The sequence below is a fragment of the Amphiura filiformis genome, chromosome 2, assembly GCF_039555335.1.
Source record: "Amphiura filiformis chromosome 2, Afil_fr2py, whole genome shotgun sequence".
In the NCBI taxonomy this organism is placed as follows: Eukaryota; Metazoa; Echinodermata; class Ophiuroidea; order Amphilepidida; family Amphiuridae; genus Amphiura; species Amphiura filiformis.
In genome coordinates this window covers 78322887-78350549 of record NC_092629.1, presented here as the reverse complement: position 1 = coordinate 78350549, position 27663 = coordinate 78322887, and the positions used below count along the sequence as shown (strand labels likewise).

At 35.8% G+C, this 27663-nt stretch overlaps 1 protein-coding gene across 1 annotated transcript; it reads right to left on the bottom strand.

The window, feature by feature from the left end:
* Window positions 1–8301: 8301 nt before the first annotated feature.
* LOC140143559 (neuronal acetylcholine receptor subunit beta-3-like) lies at window positions 8302–12182 on the bottom strand. Its single transcript, XM_072165384.1, has 5 exons — window positions 12116–12182; window positions 10757–10899; window positions 9665–9709; window positions 8905–9014; window positions 8302–8617 (listed from the first exon to the last, which is right to left on the bottom strand). Exons 1-5 carry the CDS (start codon window positions 12180–12182, stop codon window positions 8302–8304), a joined length of 681 nt encoding a protein of 226 aa, XP_072021485.1.
* Between the last annotated feature and the right edge of the window lie 15481 nt (window positions 12183–27663).

The window sequence follows — 27663 nt, the reverse complement described above, 5'->3', positions numbered from 1 at the left end:
TGACGGCATCCACTTAGCTAGCCATAGTCACACTGACAAGCAATATTTTTTTTTTACATTTTTTTCATTCTTTTATTAAAATATCATCATTCGAAGCATGACACGCCTACAGCTAATTAGCTAATAGTTTGAATATATCTACAATGTGTTCTTAAAATACTGGATGACTTAGATATGAATTGTATGTATAATGTATGGCTACAATTCCGCATGTAAGTTTTACTTGATTCGATTGGCTAACTTACGATGAAGCAACAACATTACGTAACGTATCATGGGCCAATGTGCTGAATTTTAAATTTATTTACTAACACAATGCACCCATTTTTATCTTTTGTTTGCCTAAGTCATCTTTTGTTCTCCACATTCATACGCGTGGGCAACCATTCATCTGAGAACGCTTTGTGCAAGTTCCACCATCTTTTCGTGCAAATCATGAGCACCGTTTTTTTTTAAATAACACACGTTGCATCTACATAATATCTTGAAACTATTCTAACAAAACTCTAATGCGACAATGCGACTGAAACTGAGATTAAACTTGACATTAATCATGTGATTCTTTTTATCAGTTGCTACTATTTTCATGTTTTGGAATTTTTAAACAATAAAGTCACCCACATATTTTTGGAACACCGTATATTTGTACGTGCTGCACTTTTGAGAAAATATAATTAAATATAATGTAATTAGATATAGTCAAAACACGTGTGCTACGCTTTGTTAACCAGTATATTAATGCTCATTATTTATTACGCCAATGGTGCATGTCGGAAATAATCCTAGCCTGTTGGCATTACATGACAAAACAAATACAAATTGTGCGGACACTATTTCAGCAAAAGTGGCCAAGCCAATGTGCTTGAATTAATTTCCACGACGCCGTTTGAAGCCGCTGTGCATCAAAATAGAATACAATATCGCAACGTCAATCAGACGTTGAAACGGGCGCGAATGCCGTCACGAGGCGTAAGCCATACGGCAATAACCGTAAACGCCTCTTCGCAATCCAGAAACAAATATGTATCTGAACATTTTCAATTTTTTTATAAAGGCCATCAAATTATATAGCCAATTCTTATTTATCAAGAAACAGTTCTACCTTAATTGTTAACTTAATTGAATAATAAGTACTTTACCTAGCATGTTCAACCCTTAATAATCAAAGCTTAAATACCGTAAAACCTCGTCTACAAGCATTATAGTGTTTTCGATGAAAGCTAAATTAATACGATACATGCGTAAATATACCAATACAATAGATTGGTCTTACAATAGTACTTGTTTGTATATGCTTGGATATGTAATTTATTTGCTAAAACTCCATAATGGCGCCTGGATTAATTTTTCGTTCATCAGAAGCACTCTATATGCTTGTATACGAGGTTTTACGGTACAAAGCAACAGATCTAGAACCGTGTCTTTCTAGGAGGCATAATATCATGAAAATTGTTTTCAGCACACTGATTGTTGAAAGTATTTCACCTATTTCGTGACAATTTGATTTGGATCACTGATTTCTGATTCTAAACATGTACATGAATTAGATGTGCAATCCTAGTCCTATAATAAGAAGCCAATGCACTAATGGAAACATGGTTCAATAAACAGGAGAAATTAATAAAAAACATATGCATTTTTAAACATTAACTTGGATTTTAATATACAGACCAACCTCTCTTATCCAGATATATGCGATCTTTACTGAAAAACATATCCTTGATGGTTTGATACCTAAATTACACGTTAAAATCGCCCTTGCAGTAGGACTCGACAATGCGATGACCACAACATCCCAGCTAACAATTTTTCGTTGTTACAACGTCGTATAAAAGTTATATAAAGTCGTATAAACGTAATATATGGACGTTGAAAGTACGTAAATCTGTGAACTCGTATTCGTGTTGCGACAACTTTATTCCCGAACGTTAATGTAACGTTATTATGACGTTGTTTCGACGTCAAGTTGTGAACGTCGCAACAACGTCACTATGACGTTATATCAACGTCAGAAACTAACATGATATTTATACGGCGTTGTAATAACGTGCTTTATACGTCGAAACAACGTCATAAATTTGCGTACTAACGACGTCCGTAGATGACGTTGTATCTGGCTCAGTTGACTGTTAAACCACGTTTTAACCACGTGCTTTATACGTCGAGACAACGTGATTATGACTTAATATTACCATCCAGCAACGATGATGCTCAATCCCAAGAAGGGAGAGCGTATAAAAATTCAAAGTTTAGAACTTCAGGAATAAAAGTCGTTACTCTGAGTTTCACGCTGGCTGGACAACCATCATAATAATAATAATATGTACACTTGTAAAGCGCACAGATGCACAATAAACGCTCGTGGCGCATACAGAGCAAAAACAAAATATACCAGCAGGAGAAATGGAAACATCTCCTTGGAATGGAAGAATTTACATTCCATGGTGTCAACATCTAAACTATTCCATGTCGTTTCATTTTGTGTAACGTTTTTTGAACGTATTATTCAAACGTTGTCACCCGGTCTGGTCAAACATTACATCGCTCTCGAAACAACGTCATTACAACGTCATAATGACTTAAATATCAACGTCCAAAAATCAACGTCGAAAATAACGTTGTCACGACACGAATACGAGTTCACAGATTTACGTGTTTACAACGTAAATGACAACCTAAGTCCAACGTCAGCGAACGTCGTAATGCATATTATTTTAATATTCCGCTCATTCTATATTGAATACTACAACAGGCAATTCATTACACGAAAATGACATTTTAAGTTAGATGTTACCAACATTGTTATGTGCTTAAAGTATAAGGAAAGTATAGATTTAAAACCGGTGAACCCTAGAACTACTGAGCCATAGTTTGTAACACGGACTACGAAAGGAGGGGGTAGTTGCACCCCTAATTTGAATTATAATCGTCATATACCGCTAAATTTGGTACCAGTATTATAGCTATGGGTCTCTTCTATCTAGTGATACCTAAATAAGTACAAACATTCCCCACGTAATGTCGCGATGACGTCATGTGAGGGCGCTCATGCAAATTTGGGGGAATTCTTACTATGTACAAAAGTACAGGCAAAATTGATTTTTGGCTAAAAATTCCACAAAAATATCAAAGAAAATGACTATTTCAATCTAACTAACAAGTACATGGTGTCCAAAAAAAAAGAGGCCCCACATTGCGCCCTCTTTTCCCCCTATTTCTGAAAAGTTGACCAAATATATTTCGGTATGTAAAGAAACCTTCAATCGTTAGCTTTAATAAACCAAAACAATTATTTCTATCGGCTCATAACTTTTGAAGATATGTCCTTTTAAAGAAATGTATCCGTTTTTCACTCTGTCCACGGAGGAGGTTTGGCTACTTCAAAGATTGGAAAGTGCATATACCATGCATGAATATAAAACATTCCTCGATGATAACTTTATAAAAAAACAACTTTATTTAAGGGAATGGGCTTTACCGGTGGGCTTATGGGTTATGGATTTTGTTAAGTGTCATTAATTTGGGCGAAATTGATGTGGGATGGGACTTCTTTTGCTATACTTGCAATTACTTATGTTTTTCTCGTTTCTTGCTTTCTTTTTATTGACAACATAAGTCATTTCCCTTTTTGGAATAAAAGGTAGCCCTGAAAAGGGCTGTTTAGTTTGTCTTTGGTTCTTTTGAAGTGAGTTTACTGTGCTGCTCTGCCCTCTACCTGGTTGCCTCCGTGACGAATACAGGTTTCAGTCCTAGTTCTCATTGCATTAATTGCGTTGCGTACCATCCTTAAGGCCTTTTGCGCCGGATACTTGCAAATGCAGCAGTAATATGAGGTTGCGAAGATGTTTGAAGCTAGCTGGTGATCCTCGCTTATAGTGAATGCTTTCCCAAGACTAATGCTATTATCTATCCATGTCATTAACCGTGTGTTTCGTTTAAATCTTTGATGTAGCCAAACCTCATCCGTGGACAGAGTGAAAAACGGGTACATTTCTTAAAGAGGGCATATCTTCAAAAATTGTGAGTCGATTGAAAGAATTGTTTTGGTTTATTAAAGCTAATGATTTAGGGTTTCTTTACATACCAAAATATATTTGATCAACGTTTCAGAAATAGGAGAAAAAGAGGGCGCAATGTGGGGCCTCTTTTTTTTGGGACACCCTGTACAATGTCAGTAGCTATTGGAATAATTTGACGAGAGTGAAATAGGCCTCAAAAACATCACCTCCTCTCTATGGTAATCATTAATCATTGACGGTCGGTCCTACCTCCAGTTAAGGTGCTGGGGTAAATCACTAAAATAAGCGCAAAGGATGGATCTACGATTAGCTTAGGTCTTTTGGGCGTAAAAGCGTGCGTTTTATTTGTGACTGATAAAAAATATTAGGGAGGGGGGTTTGTACAACACCATCCCCTTCGAAGTTTTAGGGTTAAAACACATTATTGTTTTATGGATCGTTTTTCGAATTTCAGAATTTACACGTGTCATAAGTAACACATTTTTCTTTAATTATTGCAGAGACTAATACGAATTCAAATAATACATGACGGTAAATAGGTCTTTCGATTCTTGAGATATGTGTCATGAGGCAGCTATTACATACTACTTCCCATCTGCCAACGAATTGTGCGAGCAGTTTGTATTTCTGGAAAGATATACTCCAATATCCGCATACCTGTATTCCCCACTCCCAAAATGACTTTTCTTAGAGTTGATGGTAAACTATCGCCTTTTAAATGTGTCGAAACATGTGGGCAAGCTAGGTAAACAGTGGGTAAGCCAGACCTCTCAAATGGGGAGGGAGTGGTACCAGCTGCATTTGTGTGTACCCCATAATGCCAACTACCTTTGGTAGCAATGCAATTACCCTTTATACCTCTCAACCTGTTCGGCTCACTAACTGCGTTCTTAGCAAAACAAAGAACTGAAATGCAAGCAACAAAATATGCGTGTTGAAATCTGAAAGATAAAGATAGCCAAACAACAGCTTGTATACGCAAATCAAATCACTTCGAAAAGTGTGGTAAACATTCCTTCTTTATAAATGGTTTTAATTTGTTTATATAATTGATTCCATAACACGCTATTCTTATAAATCAATATATTAAAAGATTATAATATTATTTACATTTATTTGTACATTCATTCATTCATTCATTCATTAAATTAGTAATTAATTAATTAATTAATTAATTAATTAATTAATTAATTAATTAATTAATTTATTTATTTATTTATTAATTAATTAATTAATTAATTTATTTATTTATTTATTTATTTATTCAAAAAACTTTATTATGGAATACATTTACAGAACATATCAAAACCGCCTCGTCAATTGCCATTTTCAAGAAACTGCTTAAACAACATCTGTTCAATATTGCTTTCAATCAGTAACTGTATTCATTTTGCTTAGTGATTTTGGACTCTATCTGATGTTATGATAGTAGTAGTAGTAGTAGTAGTAGTAGTAGTAGTAGTAGTAGTAGTGGTAGTGGTATTGGTATTGGTAGTGGTAGTGGTAGTTGTAGTGGTAGTGGTAGTAGTGGTAGTGGTAGAGGTAGTGGTAGTGGTAGTGATACTGGTAGTAGTAGTAGTAGTAGTAGTAGTAGTAGTAGTAGCAGTAGTAGTAGTAACGTATGCTGACAACATTTCAAATATGCCAATCTTCTTCCAGCTTATTCAAAATGTCATTGTATTCTTTGGCACTCCCGTGAACAATAAAAACACCGACGTACAGCGTGCAAATGAAAGTAAACAAACTAAATATGTACAGAAGTATACGATCAATCACAATGGACACATGCCGCCACTGGAGATGTTCTGAAGATTCAGCATTCTTCATATCAATATCATCTTTAATGACATCAATATCGTCTTTAATAATACTTATATCCTCTTTAATGGTATCGATATCCTCTTTAATGCATTTCATTAACTCCGCAATTGCATTACAAGTATTGGACTCATGACCAACAGGATCTATTGTTTCTTCAGTGATTTCATCGTTTCTATTCTGAAGAACATCATGGTCGTTTTTGAACTGGTTTTTAAGCATGGATTTACAACTGATGTCGGCAATGTTAACGCGATTTACAAAGGAATAGGCTGATAGACACAGAAATGGAGGTGCTATTTCCAAGAAGAGTCGTTTGATCCATTTTGGCATCGGTTGGGATATACCACTCACATGCATGACGACGCCAGTTGAAATTACCGAAATACATACCATGGCAATCATGCATATAAAATAAGTACCTGAAAGAGTTAATTAGAAACAATCATTAGTGGGTACGTTCAAGTGGCTCTAATTAAATTACAATACGGATCAAATATTATAGACATGCAAGAATGCCGAATTTGTAATATATATATACCACATCAGAACATCAGGCTATCGGTTATCCATTAAAACGTTCGTTTCCGAACTGTTTCAGCGGAATAAGAATGGACAGTTATTTTGTCATAACATACAACATGCTTAGATTTTCTAGGTTTGTATTTTTGTCAAAGTCACGTGTAAAAAAATGGCGAATTCAATATGTGTACAGATTGTATCCACAACTTATAATAAGATTAATAAATAATAAACAAAAAGTGTTACAATATTTAGCCAAGTCATTGGTGAATCAAATTAAGAAAAATAAGGCATTTACCCACCACTAACTGCAACATAATCCATTTAATCACCTTTCATTTCAGAAAAGCATATTTAATCAAAACACATCAAAAGTCCTCAAAGTACCAAGTAGTGGAACAGTGCCTAATTTGTATCAATCCAAAGTGGTCACCTATGCAGGGGTAAAATGTCAAAGTTGCTCACATCTTGTTAACAACAATACCAATGTATTGATCTTATCATAAGAATTTAGAAAAAGTATCGTTTGACCATTCTCCGACAATATAGTTATTGAGATACAAGCAAAATGGTCAAAGGTAAAATTTGGGGCCCATGTGCGTTTACAATTGAAATATGCTCTAATTTTAATCTAACTGGTCCTTTGGCAAAATCAAAATGATAAAAGTTACTTTGTTTTGGATGATTTGTTACATACGTAACGTCACAAAATGGGTCAGGGTCAACATGGCTCAGTGGAATTTGGTCTTCTTTGCTATGTTACGAAGGTAACAAACCACCTATGATATGGCAAACTATTGGCAATTTTTACCAACATTGGGGAATTTTTCATTTTTTGTCCCCCTGTAGAGTCGAAATTTTGACATTTGACCTTTCCCCTATAACTATAATTTTTTCTGAATCCGTATGACGAGAGGAATACATTGGTATGGTGTTTTAGCAAGATCTGACCAAATTAGAAATTTCACCCCATGCATAAGCGGCCATTTTTGGATTTATGCAAATTAGGCACTGTTTCACTACTTTGATTTTTGATGACTTTTGTTATGTTTTTGTGTTAGCTTTTGGTATATGGACGCCTGCAAAATGGATTCTGTTACAGTTAGTGGAGAGTGATTTTTTATTTGACTAGCCTATTACAATATCATACCAATTACGGGTGCGTCGGAGCTGGGTGGCATATTCTCATTAATTACTTGTTGCAATACGATCAAAGCCAACAAATTGGTGATAGATAATGTTAGCTTCTCTCCGCAATCAGGTGGCAGGTAGAATACCAGCAGCGAAAGAATAGAGAGTAACAGACATGGTACCACCATATAGTAGATATAGATGGTGGCGTGTCGTTTAAATATAAGCGTATGGTGTATTTCCGGGTAAGGCTCTGGACAGCATGTGTATGTTGCTACAATTCGCTTAGAACGGACAGCTACCACGTCCCACACGCCGTTTTCTATATACCTGTTAGTGAAAAAAATAAATTCGCGAAAACATGAGATTTTCATGCGCGTCACACAGTAATGGGAATACCATGACCAGTCGGGGAGATGCGATTTTTTTCCATTTTGGCATACTTTTAATCAATTCTAATATACGTGTAAGTCATCATTAGCATCCTTCTCCAAACATCTAAGTCGAGATTATTTCCGCTATCGTAATAATGTATCGTAATTTTACCCGGCATTAGGATTTTCTTTCGGTGATTGACATAAAAAAATCGTTTAGTGTGTCTATCATAAGAAAAAAAATATTTTTCATAAAGATTTGATTTTACCAAATGCGGACCTTGCGCCAAACGGGTACTAGCGGCTGTCAGCCCCGGCCGTCAGCTTATATCATTTTATATGAATCCTACTCTCCGCTCAAATCCTGATGTCTCAATGCTAACATTAACAGAGTTATAGTACAACTATCTATAGTTAATATTACATACAATTCATTTTTAATGTGTCGTAAAAATAAAATGTCGATGATATGACAGACAATGATACTCAAAGAGACGCCTCACGCAATTGTGAGCATCGTCGTACCTATTCAGTGTATCATCGGGGCTTCTTTCTGGTTCCAGGTTGATGCCGAACCCATCATATGACCAGGAGACGAATACCATGTCACACACCTGAGTATCATACGGAAACCAGCGAACTCTAATTTTGCACGATACTGTGTAGATGACCGGAGCGTACCAGATTATCGTACCGTCTGAGTAAATTTGAGCTCTTGTGCCAGGTTTGGTGCTCTCGAAACCAATGTCGGCACTGCATTAAATAAAACAACATAAATCAGAACTTTTAATATCCGCATAATGCCGAATATACCATTACTACCGCCGTCGTATATAACCTATGCAGTAGGTAACACGATTCACAGCGCGCGGCTAAAGTACCACACATATCTTTGCATTGCAATTAAATCTGATTACATCGTCCTGTTTATCAATTCTAATACATAAGGAACGGTTTTTAGTTATGTGCGATTCATCAGTATACGTAATCATCATTGACAATATATTTGCAAGAAGAGATTTATAATCACAGGCACTTACTTTTCTATAAGAGTTATATCTGGTGTCCAAATCGTTGTTATTGGCGCGTTGAATTTCTTGATTCCGTTGTATTCATCAGGATCCCACGTGAGAAACTCGTCCGTCCAGGTCTTCACAAAATGATAAAGTGAAATAAATATTATTTTCCATGAACTTGGAATATGTGCATATTTTTAAATATATATATTTGTCGTTGTCCGTTTCACAGAACTGCCTATTTGACAAATACGTATAGAGAAATAGAAAAACGCATTTTTTAATTTTGCCAAAACGTATTGTCCCTGTTCTAATAAAGAAGAATAAAAACGGTTTTTTTAAAATCCATTTCACTTTATTCGAGTAAAGCGGAGTAATCACAATAGCGTGGTCCAAGAACTACGCAGCACGTAAAACAAATACATAGAAATGCATGTTTCTTGTTAGAAGTGCTGCAAATAACTTAGACAACAACTAAAAGAAATGTCAGTTAATAGCTAAAAGAAATGTCAGTTATATTAATATCATGTATATAATAATTATTCTAATCAAAGGTCGCAGAAGAGAAGAAAAAATCCGTTATTCTGGGGAAAGGTAAAACCACGCACGTCACCAAAAATTCGCTATTTCATGTTCGCTGGCATTCCCTATGACTTAACTTGTCGCATCAAGACCAATGTCTCGGGCATAATGTATGTTTTAACGCGATTTTGTTTGCTTATTTCTAAAAAAATGTTTTTATGAGGACAATACGTACATAATACAGAGACCTAGATTTACTTACCGCTTTTAAAATTGCCCCTACTGTAAACTTCTGATCTCGTGTTTCCTATGTACATAAACAATAGTACATCGTTTTAGTGACAAATCATGACATAAAACAAATATATTTTAAAATAATGAATTTCTTTCTTGACATGTAACCCTTTGTTATGTTTACCATAATCTACTTCGTATACCTCGACATCATCCTTATCATCCCTTTCCTCCTCTTTCTCCCCCTAAATATTCTAACAAAACATTATTAGTCAGAGCCCCAAGCCTACAAAAAATGAGTTGGGTTACCTTGAAAGAACTTTTTTTTAAACCAATGTATATTGATAGTCTGGAACCTCAGGATTATGAATTCAGAGGTCGTATTTTTATCCAGGACAGTACAATATTCAATTCTAGACATAGACAATACTAACAACTATCACACTAATATGTATATTATATTTCCAGCTCTTTTTGACATAGATTCTTGTTTCGTTTCCAACTTATTCATGTTTTTTTTTTGCTTTTTTGTGCATTTTGTTTTATTCTATAAACTATATATTAGTGTTCAAATTTAGGGCGCTATTTACATATATTTAAAATTTTATTTAGTGCATGGGATCACCATCGAATGCCAAAAATGGTCAAGGTCATGTCAAGGTCATCAGAGTAAAGATTGTTGGATTGTAACCAAACTTGGTGGATGACATCACCATCGAGTGCTAATAGTCGCCAAGGTCATGTCAAGGTCATCTGAGTATAGATTGTTGGATTGCCATCAAACTTGGTGGATGAGATCACCATCGAATGCTTAATGGTCAAGGTCATAAGAGTATAGATTGTTGGATTGTTATCAAACTTAGCGGACGTGATCACTATCGAGTGCCGAAAATGGTCAAGGTCATATCAAGGTCATCCATGAATAGGTTGTTGGATTGTCATCAAACTAGATGGATGTGATCAACATCAAGTGCCGAAAATGGTCAAGGTCATGTCAAGGTCATCCGAGTATAGTTAGTTAGATTGTCATGACACTTGGTGGATATGATCACCATCGGGTGCCGTAAATGACCAAGGTCATGACTTCTTCTTCTCGTACAGTATTTCATCGCTACCATACCAAAGCTAGAAGGCTCCTAAATGCTACCCTGTACGTAACATTAGTAGTTGTTTTAACATTCATCACAGGGCGTACATCCTTCACGTAGTTCTTGAAGATATGTTGATGTAGGTTTATAATCGTCTTATTTTGCAAACAGCTTCCTGTTTAAATAATAATAATAATAATAATAATAATAATAATAATAATAATAATAATTCCAATACATGATTAAAAAGTTCTACCATGTGTAGCCTCTACCGGTAGTAGCAGGGTATATGGCAAGATATTAGACATTACTTCGTTGATCGCCCGTATGTTTAACACTGCAGGTATTATAATAATAATTAAGGGATCTAGAATGAGCGTTCATGGCGTTTCGACAATATTTTTTGTGGGACATGAGAGCACCTCAGACGTATCGAATTGCATTCTGAATACGAAGCATGTCTTTCTGATATCAAATAATTTTCATATTTTGAAATTCACGATATAATACAAATTTGATGACAAATTATTAAAATTTGATATTTTTCAAATTTTTGATATATAACAGTCCTCGAAATAAATTTTATCAATCTAATGATATATTCTTACAGTGTATGTAGCTGGGAGGAAAAGCCGACGATCAATTGAAAATGTTGACCTTTTATATTGAAGATATGGATTTTTTCCCCAAAAGACCTATTTTTTGTTGGTGTTTTGGGAAAAACCCATATCTTCAATACGAAAGGTCAAAATTTTCAATTGATCGTCGGCTTTTCATCCCACCTACATACACTTTAAGTATAAATCATCAGATTTATAAAGTTTACTTCAAGTACTGTTAAATATCAAAAATATCAATTTTTAATGATTTGCCATAAAATGTGTATTACATTGCGAATTTCAAAAAATCAAAATTATTTGATATCAGAAGGACATTCTTCGTATTGAGAATGCAATTCGATATGTCTGATGTGCTCTAATGTCCCACAATAAATACTGTCCAAACGTTCATACCCTTCCCTTAAGCCGTATAATAATAATTAAGATATTGAAGGAAACGTTTACGGCTAACGCCGTACAGATTACGCGCGACGGCATTCCCCCATTCAGTATTGACAATTCATACTTTATAATTTATACTGAATACAAGGCAATAGGATTTGGCTGCAAAATTTTGGGTTACTTTCATTTAAATGTACGCTGCAGCATTGGGACCATTGCAAGGAATGAGGTGTCATTACATGCATAATGCGCAGAAACAGTTTCGAAAGCATATCAGAAATGTGGCACACGATCAACCATTTAATGATCATACATTAAGGGGGGGGGGTAATTACTTTTTGGCAGATGCTTACAACATAAGTGTTACGTTATTATTGTACTCTTACTTACCACCCGAAGTAATTTGCAACAGTATGAATATAACAACATGACTGGTATTGACAACATTACTTTTCATATTCCTTTTTTATTGTGTACTTGTTGTAATAGATTCAAACGGCTTCAATGCTGGACGGGCACTCAGCACCGCTCTGTGCTTATTGACAACAATCGTATCTTGTTCTTATACGTAAGAGCGGCGCTGCCCCGGATCTGCCGCTATGGGGGCAAAGCGGTGGAGTGATAAGCTTGCCGCTAGTCACCTTTAACGTTTTTGGTGAAGCAAAATCGTCGTCAGAGCGGCAAAGCGGCAGAAAAGTATGAAACCAGCATAAGGAAAAATCTAAGTTGATATCAGTTGGAGGCCAAAAACCATTTTGACAAAATTGCAAGTTTTTGCAAACAGTAATTTTGATCAAGATCAAAGGTCTTTCTTTCAATTTGTCGTTCTTGTTCTCTCATCTCGTGATGACTCTCGATCATCCCTCTTAAAGGCGTAAGTTCATGAAAAGAAATCACATCTCGGATGCTGTAAGTTAAAAAGCAAACAAAGTGGTAATGACTGATGATGATGTTGATACAATAATAATGCATCTGGAAAAAAGAACAGATCGCGAACCTTATCCTAGGTGCATCTTCAGGCTGTCTGATGATCTGGCGGCATATAAGGTGCGATACTGTAGCCTCTCAAATAAAAGTGAGTCCACTTCATGATTTTTATGTTCAATTTAATATTTATTAAACCTGGATGAATGACAACCTTCACAAACAAATCAAATTTTACACTTTTTTTCAATACGACATATACATAATTCTTGTTCTGATTAAATCAATTGACTGTGAGTACGTACAAGTATCACTTTACGCTCTGCTATTAAAAATCAGTGTAAATTTAGTTAATACTTACATATAAGTATGTGTCATACACGTTAATCCAGCAACGTCATCTAAATATGTATAATGATCCAAACTGGTAAAATGGTTGTAAAACAAAATAGGTTCACAGTGTTTCTATGATATATTTGGAGTAACTATATTGGAAATATCGAACGCAGTCCAGGTCTCTCGTGTATTCAATTTAAGCTGCCGTGTTGTTGTGTGGCGTTATAAAAACACAGCATGATATTGAAAACCTTTGTTTTCTATTGAATCGCTGTGTTTTTGTCTTCTTTTGTGAAAATATAGAGCAAATTTTGAACTTAAATGTTTCGTTCTGAGCTGTGTTTTCGTACTGTGTTGTAAAGACACCGTGAAAAGGTGACAGCTCCAAATATAAGAACAATTAGGGCGTTCGGTTGGATACATAGGCCTATACGGTGCGTCCATATCCTGGACGCAAGTGTATGTTCAAAGATTTTAAAATTGTGTACAGGCATTTATGTATAACAACGCCGTGATCATAGTATTGCAAAACTATAATTTAATCCCATGCAAAAAAAAAATGTCAAACTAGAATAAGCTACGACAGCAAACATTGTCAAGAAGCATTTCATAGATTTAAGATTTTTGTTTGTTTGTATAATGCTTGTGCATAGGTTTAAGGCGGCAAAATATAAACGTCAAGAGTTTACATAGATTAGAAAAATTGCTGAAGAAAACAATATTATAATAATTACCAAACATGTTCACTCTACCAGGAACTGTAATATTATGGGAATTAAGGTTAGCAACTATTTTAAATTGTTGCGATTTGGTAGTTCACAGCATCTTGCGAATGGTAGTGAGGTTTGGCATAAATTGCATTGCTCAATTTATAACGAGCGTGTAGAAGAATTCAAATATCACAGATATACTTTTGTAGATCCTGTGGTTCTTGAGTTATGTTGTAAAAAGGGCTGAAACAACAACACTTTTGTAAAACGTACATAACTCATTTGCAACAATAAATTAAGCACATTTTCAAAGTATATGATTTGTAGAATGCACTCTTGCAAAACATCAAAGTGTTATTTGTCAATAATATATTGATTTAGATAGTGACAATCGATTTTTTGGTTGTTTCGACCAACAATACCTCGTCAACCCTTAACTACCACCTTCATCATCACACCAATGCCATTGCCGCCATTACCACCACTACCATGCACCACCACAACCACAACCACCACAACCACCACCACAATCATTACTACCTCTACCACCATATCCACCATCACCACAGCATCACTAGTACCACTACAACTACTAGTACCGCCACCGCCACCAACAAGCAAAATACGATAATAAAACATTTCACATTTTAAATATTATTTCGTGTGTATAATACTTATATTTATTTACTCTGTGCAAGGTGCAATCACCAACCCACCACCACCACCACAACCACCACCACCATAACTACTACCAACAACAACATTTTAAATAACACTTCAACGACTGCGACTAACTACTACAGGGTGTCCCAGAATGATTTATACCGGGAAAGTTGTAATTTTCAGGCATGAAAGGCATTATTATTGGTAGTATTGTTTTAAATTATAAAATTAACATATATTTAGCTTTCTTAGGAATTTTACATTTTAGAAATTGGACGTTTCTAATAGAAATTACAGGATATTGCGTAAAAATGGTGAATTCCAAGTTTTGACAAAATTACCTATTTTGAAAACCTGTAAAATTACTAACTGTTCAGCACGAAGTTAAATGTAATGCAGTATATTTGTTGTGCGAATGTGTCCTGTTCTTACTTCTACGAAATAGTCGATATCTATCGATTATTTATGATGTTTTGAAGCAATCCTTGTATGGAATAGAGGATTTGTTAGGCTCGAGTGACTTTAAACTATTCTCATTTTGGCGGCAGTTTTTGAGACAATTATTACCGCGTGTGAGTTTCATCATTTGGAATGCCGGCAGAGATGGATTTTTTCCTCGCGCCGGGAGGCGCGAGGTATTAGTGTTTACTTCTGAATCGAACGTGGGGACATGGGGAAAGCCTGAATATAGTAAATTACAATTACCTTCATTTAAATATTTATGATACTTTTATTAAAACAAATATTCAAGCGATGATAGTGTGTAATATAAAAAACATAAAATTTCACTATTTTCAGAGAAAATAGTGTTTTTAGACAAAACGACAATTTGTTTTCTGCATAGAGGTTGATTTATTAATTGAATTGAGGATGCGTGTTGAGAAATTCGTTCGTTTGGGGGCGCTGTGATAAAATTCCCTTTAAAAGGAAATACCGGAGGGAAAGCTTAAAAGCAATAAATATATGTCACTTATGCGTCAATTTGAAAATATCAATTATTGATCAAATTCCTTTATAAAGGACGTGTCTGTCAGTTTTATTTTGGATCTTTGGTTCTCAAGTGCCATGATAAGGTGCTCAGAAGGTGAAGGTGTGTCGGGGTGGGTCATGGTTGGTCAAGAGGTGTCATTGAGAGTAAGTGGTGGGTCAAGGGTTTCATGGTTGATTAGGGGTGTTATACTGGGTCAATCTATAGTTCTTTTTGACGTCGGTGGTCAAGGCCTAATATCATTGGTTTAAAGAGATATGGACACTTTTTGTACTTTTGTGCACTTTACCCTCTTTTTTCTTAACCAGATTCGTGCGATATGTCAAACTTTTCCTCTGGTCTTAAGGAACAAAAAAGTAATCGGTCGCGAATCTGTAGGATCATTGGTTAATGAGATATAGTCACTTATTGTACTTTGTGCACTTAACTCTGTATCTTTTTAATCAAATATCCTACAGAGTCGTGCAATGTGTCAAACTTTTCGTCTGGTCATAAGGAACAAAACAAGTCAGTGGTCGCATATCTGTAGGATCATTGGTTAATAAGATATAGTCATTTTTTCTATTTTGTGCACTTAACCCTCTATCTTTTTAACCAAATATCCTAGAGAGTCGTGCGATATTGCGAACTTTTCCTCTGGTCATAAGGAACAAAAAGGTCAGCGGTCGTATATCTGTAGGACCATTGGTTAATGAGATATAGTCACTTTTTTTTTTTTTGTGTGCACTTAATCCTCTATCTTTTTAACCAAATGTGACTGGACGCGGCGAATCAGCCGTAAAGTCGGCCCCGGTCAATTTTGTTTTATTTCGTGTTTAGAAAATATATACCATAAGCTTTTAAAATTGTATATCATTTGACTTCAAACGATATCCAAAAGCGGGGTTATGATTTGTTGAACTTTGTTCCTTCGACAAAATTGTATTTTTTTATCGGTTCTACATGTGTCTGTTTTTCTACATTTCTGGTAATAAATATCCAACAGCCATAATTGGCGGTCATTTCAAATCATCCCCAAGTTAACGAGGTTCAGAAATATCCTCTCATTGTTCATTGTTGATTATACATACTTAGACAAAATAAACACAGCCAAAAAAGAAAGTCTCCAGTAGTTCCATCCCCATTTAATCAGATTCTGATGAGTTTATGGCAAAATAATTTATATAATAATTTTCTATACACTCTCCTTCGAAGATTGATACCAAATTTGATATCAAAAGTTTAATCATCGTGAGCATAGAAACATTTGTTTGGAAATTCGTGCAATTTTAAAAATGACATAGGTAATTGTATCACGTAGCAGAGCTAGCGTGAGTGCCAAGAATTAAGTCGCCTGAATAGGCCGGCAGGTTAAAGGTTTGCCCATGCATGTCAAAATGCAAATCAAATACCCTGCTCTTTCAATTGTGCGCAGGCAAGTGTACAATGATTCCTGTACGGGCATGCTTCAGGCCACATAATAAGCTGGTACCATGCATTGATTGTTGCGTGGTCAATTCGTAATTTGTCCTTTTTAAAATTGCACGAATTTCCAAACAACGGCTCCTTTGCTCATGATGATTAAACTTTTGATATCAAATTTGGTATCAATCTTCGCAGAAAAGCGTATAGAAAATTATTATATAAATTATTTTGCCATAAACTCATCCAAATCTGATTAAATGGGGATGGAACTACTGGAGACTTTCTTTTTTGGCTGTGTTTACAATGCTTTGTTATCTACCACTTGAACAGGATTTAGCCAAAGCAAACAAAGACAAGAACTATTCTATAGAAATAGATAGAAGCTTATTATCCTCTTCAGCAGTAGTATTATTGATTGATTTAAACAGCGTTTGATAAGATACTTGTCGCAACGAATTGATACACCTATGAATACGACCTTCACATACATTTTACACTTTAACTCAGATTACAATTTGCCGAGTTTACGGCTGATTCGCCGCGTCCACTCACAAATAGCCTAGAGAGTCGTGCTGTATGTCAAACTTTTCCTCTGGTCATAAGGAACAAAAAGGTCAGCGGTCGTATATCTGTACGATCATTGGTTAATGAGATATAGTCACTTATTGTACTTTGTGTACGTATCTTTGTATCTTTTTAACAAAATATCCTAGAGAGTCGTGCGATATGTGGAACTTTTCCTCCGGTCGTAAGGAACAAAAAGGTCAGTGGCCGCATATCTGGAGGATCATTGGTTAATGAGATATATTCACTTTTTGTACTTAGTGCACCTAACCCTGTATCTTTTTAACCAAATATCCTAGAGTTGTGGAACACGAATCGAATGGCGCGAGGTTCATATTGGTGCGTATGCACCAAATATGTATCTTTTATTATGCACTAATCGCTGCTTATGGGTCGAGGCGATTGCATAAATTATGCTATGCCGCGAAATAGACCCAGTTATGTAATCAGTCGATAGTGCGGACACTCGTCACTCGCAAACCATCAAAATTCGTTATACTTTTGCGTTGAAATAGAAACCACGTGAATAGAGTGTCCTCTCAAGGATGCCCTCTCTCTCTCTCTGTCTCTCTGCCTCATTTAAATACTTGGGACTTCTATCAGTGCCCTGACACTGAATAATTTGCATGGCAAAATGACCCGTCTCCTCCGCAGCCAATTTGGTTTCGCTCCATCGAAATCAAGCTGGCCACGGAGGAGACTACCCTCCTTTGTGTTTGTTCATTTGTGTATGGAGAGCCTTTCTTTGAGTCCGTAATGACTAGCTATGACCAGGGAACCTCTATTATTATCGGGAATTGCCTGTTACACATGATCGCACACAAGGTCGTAGGCAATTGGTTGGACCTCATCTGCTCAGAACATATTGACCCAGGTCAGCATGCCGCCATATCCTTCCCGACATGCTTAGTAGCCAAGTCCGTAGAAGAGTGGATCCACACACTATGTACACAAATATACATTTGGCCACATTTTATTATACGATTAATACGAATTTATTAAACATGGTAACAAATATTCTCTAGCAAATCGGTTATAGATGGAACTGGTAGGCATATTATAAATTCGGGATATTAAATATCTTCCTGACCAGCCAGATTTGCGCATGGTCAAAAGACGAGTATCAGACCGAAGCAAACTGGCTTAGTCTCCACATCAGCCAGTTTGGTTCCGCCCTCCACAGGGAGCGTAACCTGTGTAGGAGACTCGGTCGGACCTGGTCGGACCTCATCTCTCCCCATCGATTGTGTCCTATAATCCCCGACATTGCCCTTATGAACTCACATCCGCCTGCTATGACTTAGGCTACGTTCTCAGCTAGAGTCCGACGCTGCATTGTACTAGAAATACCTTTTCTGTGAAATCGCTATAGAGCCAACCGGGAACACGTATTCGTTTTGAAAATATAGCATTAAAATTAGTATCACCCTTGTGGCCCCCGTGCAGTGGAAAAGCTTAATTCTTTCATTAAAAAGAAATGAAAATTAAAAAAAACCCACAGATCTACCTGTGCACCTATAAATTGGGCACAGCAATTTGTCTCAAATATGAATGAATTTTAAGAAACATACGGCGGGATATGATGATTGACCTGACGCCATGATAGTAGGATCTATTATAGTCGTTTTATATACAATGTAGGCCTATATACCGTATTGTCATAATACCATTATTTGTCATAATATATAATGAGTAATATTTAGCAACGTAAATGTGCAGTTCATATGCACAAACGAATACTGATCTTTATGATATTCAGATTTGTGTAGATCACATATAACATGTCACATAGGAAAAAAAACGTGTTGACCTTCATCTATTGTATTTGTTCAACTGTGTATTCGCTACTTGCACGGTTCCGCCATTATGCACTATGTGCGGGGAGAGCCTCGAACTGGCAGCATACATGAATGGGAATTGAACTATTGTCTGTCCAAATAACTTAGACACCCGGTTTTTAGGATATATTTCGAAAAGTTTTTACTTTGGCAAAAAGTCATGAAAGATAAGTTGCTAAACACGGTCAGACCTAACAGAAATTATTAGTAAAGCGATGAAAAAATATTCTTCCTTGTCTACTTTTATTCAATTTTGACCGATTTACAGCAAGATATCTGGGTCCAGCCGAATATTCCTAATGACTTGAAACTTTTGATGGGATAATCTATTTACAGTAAGGGGTGTTTGAACATTGTAATCATGCATATTGATCAGTGATGCCACCCTTTTTTCTTTGATCCTTTTACTAATTCACAATAATGGCGGTCTACTCAAATGTATTCAACAAAAGCATGTTTGCAATCTACCGCGAGAGGTCGTCTCACACGCATAACAAATACACTACGATCAAATAGGTTGATGACAATATTTGATTGAATGGACTGCACTGTGCCATGATTTCACCGGTTTTGTTTGGAGCCAATCAATAATTTCAGTTGGTGCATTATAACAAATGATAGGGCAAGTTACTATGCGTCTGGAGTGTATTGTGAATTATACTCCTCACCAATAACATCAGAACATTCATAGGGCATACAATTAATTTGTATTTTCTTGGAATAGAGTGTATGCAATAAACCAACCGGAACGGTATAACAATTGAGATGGCAGCCATGTTGGAGGACAGTTCTAAAATAGCTTAAGATGACAGAGGGACAGGTCTGTAGATCGATTCCACATCCATTCATACCTATCACCTGTTTTAATGTATTATCATGCGATTTGCCCCGTGGCACCTTATGGAGGACAGAATTATATTTAAATGAGGATGACTCTGTCATGAGTGACGTCGTATTGCATACCCTCTATTGGGTCAAGCCAAAAGCATGCACAGAACAAGATTCAAATACCGCGCCGAATTGTTGTAATTGGTTGAGGGACAGCTGGGATCACTGAGTTTTAACTACACTAAGAATAAATATGCCAATTAAACGCTGTCTGCATTTTATGAACTGAATTATATTTTTCATTTTTATAAAATGTTTTGGTGAGGAGTATAATTAATTTTTTATTCATCCATTCACTATCCAAAATCACAATACCTACAAATTTGTATAATGAGACCTTCCAAAATAGTGGTACCCAACTTCTACCGGATTATTTTTAAAGTGTTGAGAAAAACCTTCCAATTTCAATAGAATTTCTGGTAAACTCTCACTCAATGCTTTGGAAACACAAAAATCCCGTTAGGTCTCAGCGAATGTTAACACTTTTCTTTCATGACTTTCTTTGAAAGTGGATATTTTTTCAAATAAGTAACAAACACTGGGTGTCTAAGTTAATTGGACAGATAATAGTCATAACGTTCTGTGTAAGGTTACATAATTCTTCCTTTCATGTATGCTGCCAGTTCGAGGCTCTCCCGCACATAGTGCATAATGGCGGAACCGTGCAAGTAGCGAATGGAGAGGAGAAACGCCATTAAAACTCCATCAGTATTACCATAGATGAACTCCTGGATGGGGCAGCTTTAATTAGCATGAGGCCACATTGATATGTAAATAGCGTATTGTTATTTAAATTTGTGCCCAGACGTATTGAGGGCGACAGTCATGTTATCCAGACGGAGAATGGCTGCATATGCCGGGCATGTCAATTTGCTGAGTGAAGGCTGATCATCACCTTTCTGTATATATAATAAGCTAGTATATTTCGTGTACCAGTTGGTTATATGAATTTACATGAAAATTTACATGAATTTGAAGAGCAGAGCTTCGAAATCTAGCTAAGTCAGGTGATGTGAAATTCTGCTGCGTGACCCCATCTGCGTGGTAGAATTATATTCATAAAACATTGAATTTAACAGATATCATGGGCAGCCAACCACGATTTATCAGCATTTAAAATATGTGTTAATTAACAAAGATAAATAATAATGAGTACAAATGGCAATTAACTAGTAAACAATCCTGAAATCTTAAAATGTTGGCACGTGATTTCCCGACCACATGATATGTTAACATGTGACCACTATTCAGATTTATCGTAAATATTTAGAGTATTGTTACACGGCTTGCACATACACTGTGCATTTCTTTACCTCCGTATAAAATCAATAATTCATGCTGGGAACCAAGTAACATTCTGTCTGCTCAGTGCAGATTGGTATTTTATTTTACTTGAGAGCATAATAGAAATACATAAGACGAATAGGGCGCCATGATCGAAGGTCAGGTCGGGTATCAAAGGTTATTATAACTTAAATACTACTTGTATTTCACACCTTGCCTCTGTCGCATATTTCCTTCATATTATTGACAGCAAGTCCTAATTTTGACTTTGCTATTGCAAAATGTCATTTTAGTAGACTTTCTTTGAAAAAACATATCAATGGTGCCTGATGGGAATACCCGTCCGCCATTTCATTAAACTGGATCGTTTTCGCCTGGTTTGTGCCCAGATGTATTGGGGGCGCGCTATACTCTCATTGAACAGGCAAAGTTCGCAAAACTAACAACGTTGTTATTTGCCAAACTCAATTAACATGATCCAAGGGGTCGAACATGAATTATTCATAACGAGCTATAACGGATCGATAACTGGCCGGCCTCACTTTGTAGCTAGTAAACCAGCTGAATTTTTCATAGATTTTGCGTTGCTAATAGAACAACCGTGAATTTAGTGTCACCCCCTTGGTATTACTAGGGCGTTGTTCAGTGAACCAGGGATCGATACAAAGGGATGGGCATCCTAGTATTACGTAACAAACCGGAAGATGTAGCCTAGGTCTAGACAATAGGCGGATTAGCGGCCATTTTGTCTTCTACATGATTTTATTCACGTGTCCTTATACTTTAGTACACAAGTATATAAGTTAACAGGTTTACAATTTTAAAATTATATTTTGTGTATACAATATATTCTGTAGTAAATCGATCAAATGACGGTGATTGTTCAGGTATTATATGCTTGATAGAATTAAATTGTCTGACCAGCTAGTATTCTCCTCCGCCGTCAGTGTGATTCCAGTCACTCCAAGTACCGTGTTGCGAAGGTGGAGGAGACTAAAGCTGTATTGACGAACACGCATGCGTTAAAAATGATGTAGCCTTAGTCGAACAATAGCGTGATGTAGTTTCCGGCATTGTTCCTATGCACTTTCACCCTCCTGAGTGAACTCACCGGATTACTATTCCAAGTACTTTGATAATACAGATATGTATTAATGGGTCGCGGCGATTGCATTGAAAAACCTAATAAATTATTCATAACAGTTACGTAATAAATCGATCGTGCGGACACTTTTCATTTGCAAACCACCAAAATTCGTGATCTTTTAGCGTTAGAAAAGAAACCACGTGAATAGAGTGCCCTCTCAAGAATTGGTTCTCTGTGGTATTGCAGTGCTAGTTGTCAGGGGGGTGACACTAAATTCACGGCTTTTGTTTAGCCACGCAAACCTATGGCAAATTTTGTTGGCTTGCTCTCAACAAAGTGAGGCAAGGTATCGATCGGTTATGAATAATTCACATCAACTCTTACTCAGCCCATGTGACTGAGGTCACCACATAAAGGTGTCGTAAGTTTAGCGAATCGAACCTGTTCAAGATAGTAAAAAGCGCCCCAAGCAATGTCAGACCGGGCGGAAGTGGGTCAACTACTATGGTCCCATCAGGCCACAGTGATTTGTTTCTCCGGTAGTTAATCCGATTTAACGTCACTTTCGCCTGCGTGCGTATTTAAACGTATTCTGTTAGGGAGTAGCCTACATTAAACAATTACAATTTCAAACTTTGTGATTGGCAATATGCCCCTATACCGGTAGGCCTACATTAAAAAAGTATTGCATGGGTGATACCCAGGAGCGATTATAGTATTTGTTTCCTACATCATATTTGGATTGTTTCCGTTTGCCATAATTTAACACGGAATAAAAGCAAAACTCACTGAAAAATAACATTTTCTGAAAAATCAACTAAGTTTAGGGAGTGTTCAGAAATACTTTAGTGGGGGACAATATATTTTTTCGTGTTACAAATTTTTATCCCCCCCATCCCCGCTTCGTGAACCCAAAACTTTGTTAACCCCCGGTCTCACAAGTTAATGGACCTAAAACTGTTATGACCCCCACCCTCATATTAAGTACAAAACTATTTTGCCCCCCCCCCCCTGACCTGTACCATTGTACATCAAACGATAGAGGAAATAATATTATTAAATAATACTAAAACTTGTATTCATGTCAGTGTTGTGAGTCGGTAAATTAACGGTTAATTTACATGGTTAAATTTAATTTAATTAAAACTTCAAATAATGTTGTTTTTGTTAGTTTATTTTAGATGACAATTACAGTTTCATGCAAAAGAGTTATGCAAATACTTTAAAATGTACGTTCGGCACATAGGCCTACGCATCATGGCCCATCCTGCCTGGCAAAGCTAGTCTGGTCGGAATGTGCATAATAATTATGTTTCGTTCGGTAGCCGATACAAACGGAAACTACTCTGTCCCTTGATCAAACGTCTATTATATTAACGCCCTCTGGCCAGGTCAGACCATCATTTTAATAACAATATGCTATTAACATATGAATTGGACACATGCAAATTATGAAGTGTCACATCCTGATTTAATAATCCTTGTAGTTGTCTACAACTCGTACATGCACCATGGCTATTCATATGAATATTAACAGGCGTGGTTTTGTCTTTGGAATATTTACAATATCGATGATAACAGCGCTAATTGTATGGTTAGTGTCATATCATACACCTAGAAAGGATCATGGTAATTTTGTGGCAAGATCTGCAGATACTGAACAACTCTGGAATAAACATATTCCTTCTGATTTATCAGATACTGATACTGAACAACTCTGGAATAAACATCTTCCATCCGATTTACATGAGATTCAACAGCGTAGGTGCAAAGAAATTGGAATTCAACGTCATAACTGCGTTGATATTGGATCGGAAGCTGAACAATTCCTACAGCATGTATTTAAATCGAAATACATTGATTTGAAAACCACATGCAACAACATGAAACGTATCGGCGGTTCGGAAAATGGCGGTAAATATATTTGCCTTGATGCAATTAAAACCGGGAGTTGCATTGTGTACTCTTTGGGCTCAAATTTGAGTTCGATTTTGAGATTGAAATGATCGACACATTCCAATGCGAAGTGTTCACGTTTGATTGTACTGTAGGAGACCCGGACGGATTTCAAAATGAAATTCCAAAAGGAGTTACATTTTATCCTTGGTGCATTGCCGGCGAAGATGCGGTGAAGTCAAGACCGTATTCGGAGTTAAAAAAGAAACCAGCAAACCGACGAACTCCGGGACAGTTTTACACTGTAAAAACTATAATGGAAAAACTTGGACATCAGTATCTCGATGTATTAAAAATGGATATTGAACGTTATGAATATGAAGTAATACCTGGGTTTGACAAAGATGATTCATTACCGTATCAACTCGCTGTTGAATTCCACATGCATATTCCCAAACCAGGCATGAATGGCCGTCCAGTAAGTTATTCGGAATGGGAACAAATCTGGAAACATTTGGAATCTTTAGGGTACAGATTATTCTCTTATGAACCTAATGTCGGCTGCAACTGTTGCTGTGAATATAGTGCATTGAGGGTGAAGACTCTGGGATAATAGCTGATAAGGCAAATAAAAATTCCTTTAAAAAGGAACAGGGCGAATAAATGAGGAAGTGTCAAGATAAAGGTGTAGTTATTTTATTGTTTGAACTGTTTCTATAATTCGCATCGATCATAATGAGTATGTTTTTACGTACCTCAAATGACAAGGTCTACGGTACTTAGCCTGTGATCTTGCAATGAGACTGTACTCAGTGTATGGACAGTGTAGCCTATTTGTCTAATCATTTTGGCTATTTAATTCTGACCATTGTGATTAAAGCAGGCTTTCAGATTGGTGAGCTTTTGTGTACCAAGTGATAAGACCGGGCACGTATAATAAAAATACACTGGATAATTCATGACAGCCTATTTACTGGCAAAAGGTGGGCCAAATAAATCTTAGTTGATTCTTGAACACAATTTAAGCAGGAACCTTGAGGCAAAATTTGAATACATATTATCCTGTAACGTTTACTTAGCCTAACAGTCAATGAACATTCATTGTTAGCATAATAAGTAGCTTCTCCTATGTTTATGAAATAAAGTGTTTACAAACAAATAACATCTGTTATACATATATACATCTACTTGCTAATACACTGAAAGCCTAATAGAAATGAAGGATAAGGAACTATTACAGAACATGTATTGTTGATTAATGTAGCTATGGGTATACAATGTTTACAAAATAAGAGCGTTAATGTTTTGTACATGAAGTTAACGTCTTTGCTACATAGCTAGTTGTTAATACATCGAAAATGTGACTAGAGATTTACAATTTGATGACATTCAAAATAATTTAGCATGATGAATTTCAACAAATTACAGAACTTTCATTTGTTGACATACTAGCAATATTGTTAACAATGTTGAAAATCATGTTCATAAGCGTAACATCCTCTATACATCTATTTATTAATGTTCATAAACGTATAACAATTTGTTACATCTATGTCTTAATGGGGTTGGTACAATTGGTGACCCTACTTCTCATACCCGACTTTTCATACCCCACTTGACCCGACTTTTTGTGTTACATTAAATCTGTTTAAATATTTCAATGAATACTAAATAAAGTGTAAATGTAGTCTATACCGATTTGACATGGCTAAATCAGTGTGATTAGTGAAAAATCATATTTTCAAAAATATTGTTTATAAACCTCGCTCTTCCTCGTTCGCTGCCATAATCTCCAAACCAGTCGTTTTTTAAAAGCTCTCGCATTAAGATGGTATTTGAGGCATTTTGGAAGTGCTCTATGCATGTTAAAAATAATATGAATATTATGGCTACACTCTTAAAAAGATCTAATTATTTTTGAATAGAAACTTTTGACATGAGGAGCTATTCGGGTGGGGATATAACAGATTTCCCTGCAAAATGAACATATTTCTCTTCAAAATGAATCGGATATTCTCATCAAAATGACATGAAAAGAATCAAATTTGATTAAAAAAATGAATAGGTTCTTGTCAATTATTAAAGTTTAAGCTAACATAATTTGCACTTGAATGAAAACATCCATTAGTTCATTCTGTTGAATGCCAATAGTGAGTCTCCCCCATATTTCTACTTTTCATGTTGCTCCGGTTATTCGTTAACGAAAGTATTTATACCTAAAAATAATTTCATCCTGACATCTACAAAATTTATTTATCACTTGAACAAGTTCACCCTCTGGATAAAATTCTTTTATTTTGAACATGTTGAATGCCAATAATGTACCTCTCCATGCATTGTATGTCTACTTTTTATGTCACTCTGGTTATTAAAACTAGTACTTTATTTTCCGTCTTTTAAGTTAGAGATGTGGCGATCATACTATTAACTCAAAATCAAAATGAAAATAAAATCTTCTGAAAGTAATAAAATATCTATATTATAAAGAGTATACTATTAATGAAAAATTTAGGCCTAAAACGAATTAGACATATAACAAATCAAACTCAAATAATTTATTTTCAAATTACATACCTTAAAATCTTCTGAAAGACAAACGGTTTTGTCTCAGCCATTTATTAATTTCTAGAATATGCCGCAAATACCACCTTAAGATCTATGCATGACGACATCATAAACTTTTTTTTTTTGTCATTGCAGGCAGTAGGCCTATTTAATTATTTTACTGCTAGCAACATTTGGCATTTATTGAACATTGACTTCAACGTATACAACTGTATACCACCATACCAGGTTCAACCAAGTTAGCAGATAATGGGCAACCAGTTATTGACTTTTCTCCTGGTAATTGGTCAATAAGCAAACACTCATGGTCTGAGCAAATAAGTCCGGGCGATTTGTATTGCATAGGGCTCAGTGCTAAAGTAAATATATTTTCTCTTTATCGCCTGCCTAAGTTTCCCCATTTAAGGGATGGGGTATGAACGTTTGGACAGTATTTATTGTGGGACATTAGAGCACATCAGACATGTTGAATTGCATTCTGAATACGAAGAATGTCCTTTTGATATAAAATAATTTTGATTTTTGAAATTCGCAAATGATGATTTTTACTTAAAAGTGTATGTAGGTGGGATGAAAAAGCCAACGATCAATTGAAAATTTTGACCTTTCATATTGAAGATATGGATTTTTTTCCCAAAACACAAAAAAAAATTAGGTCATTTTGGGAAAAAAATCCATATTTTCAATATGAAAGGTCAAAATTTTTCAATTGATCGTCGGCTTTTTCATCCCACCTACATACACTTTAAGTAAAAATCATCATTTGCGAATTTCAAAAAATCAAAATTATT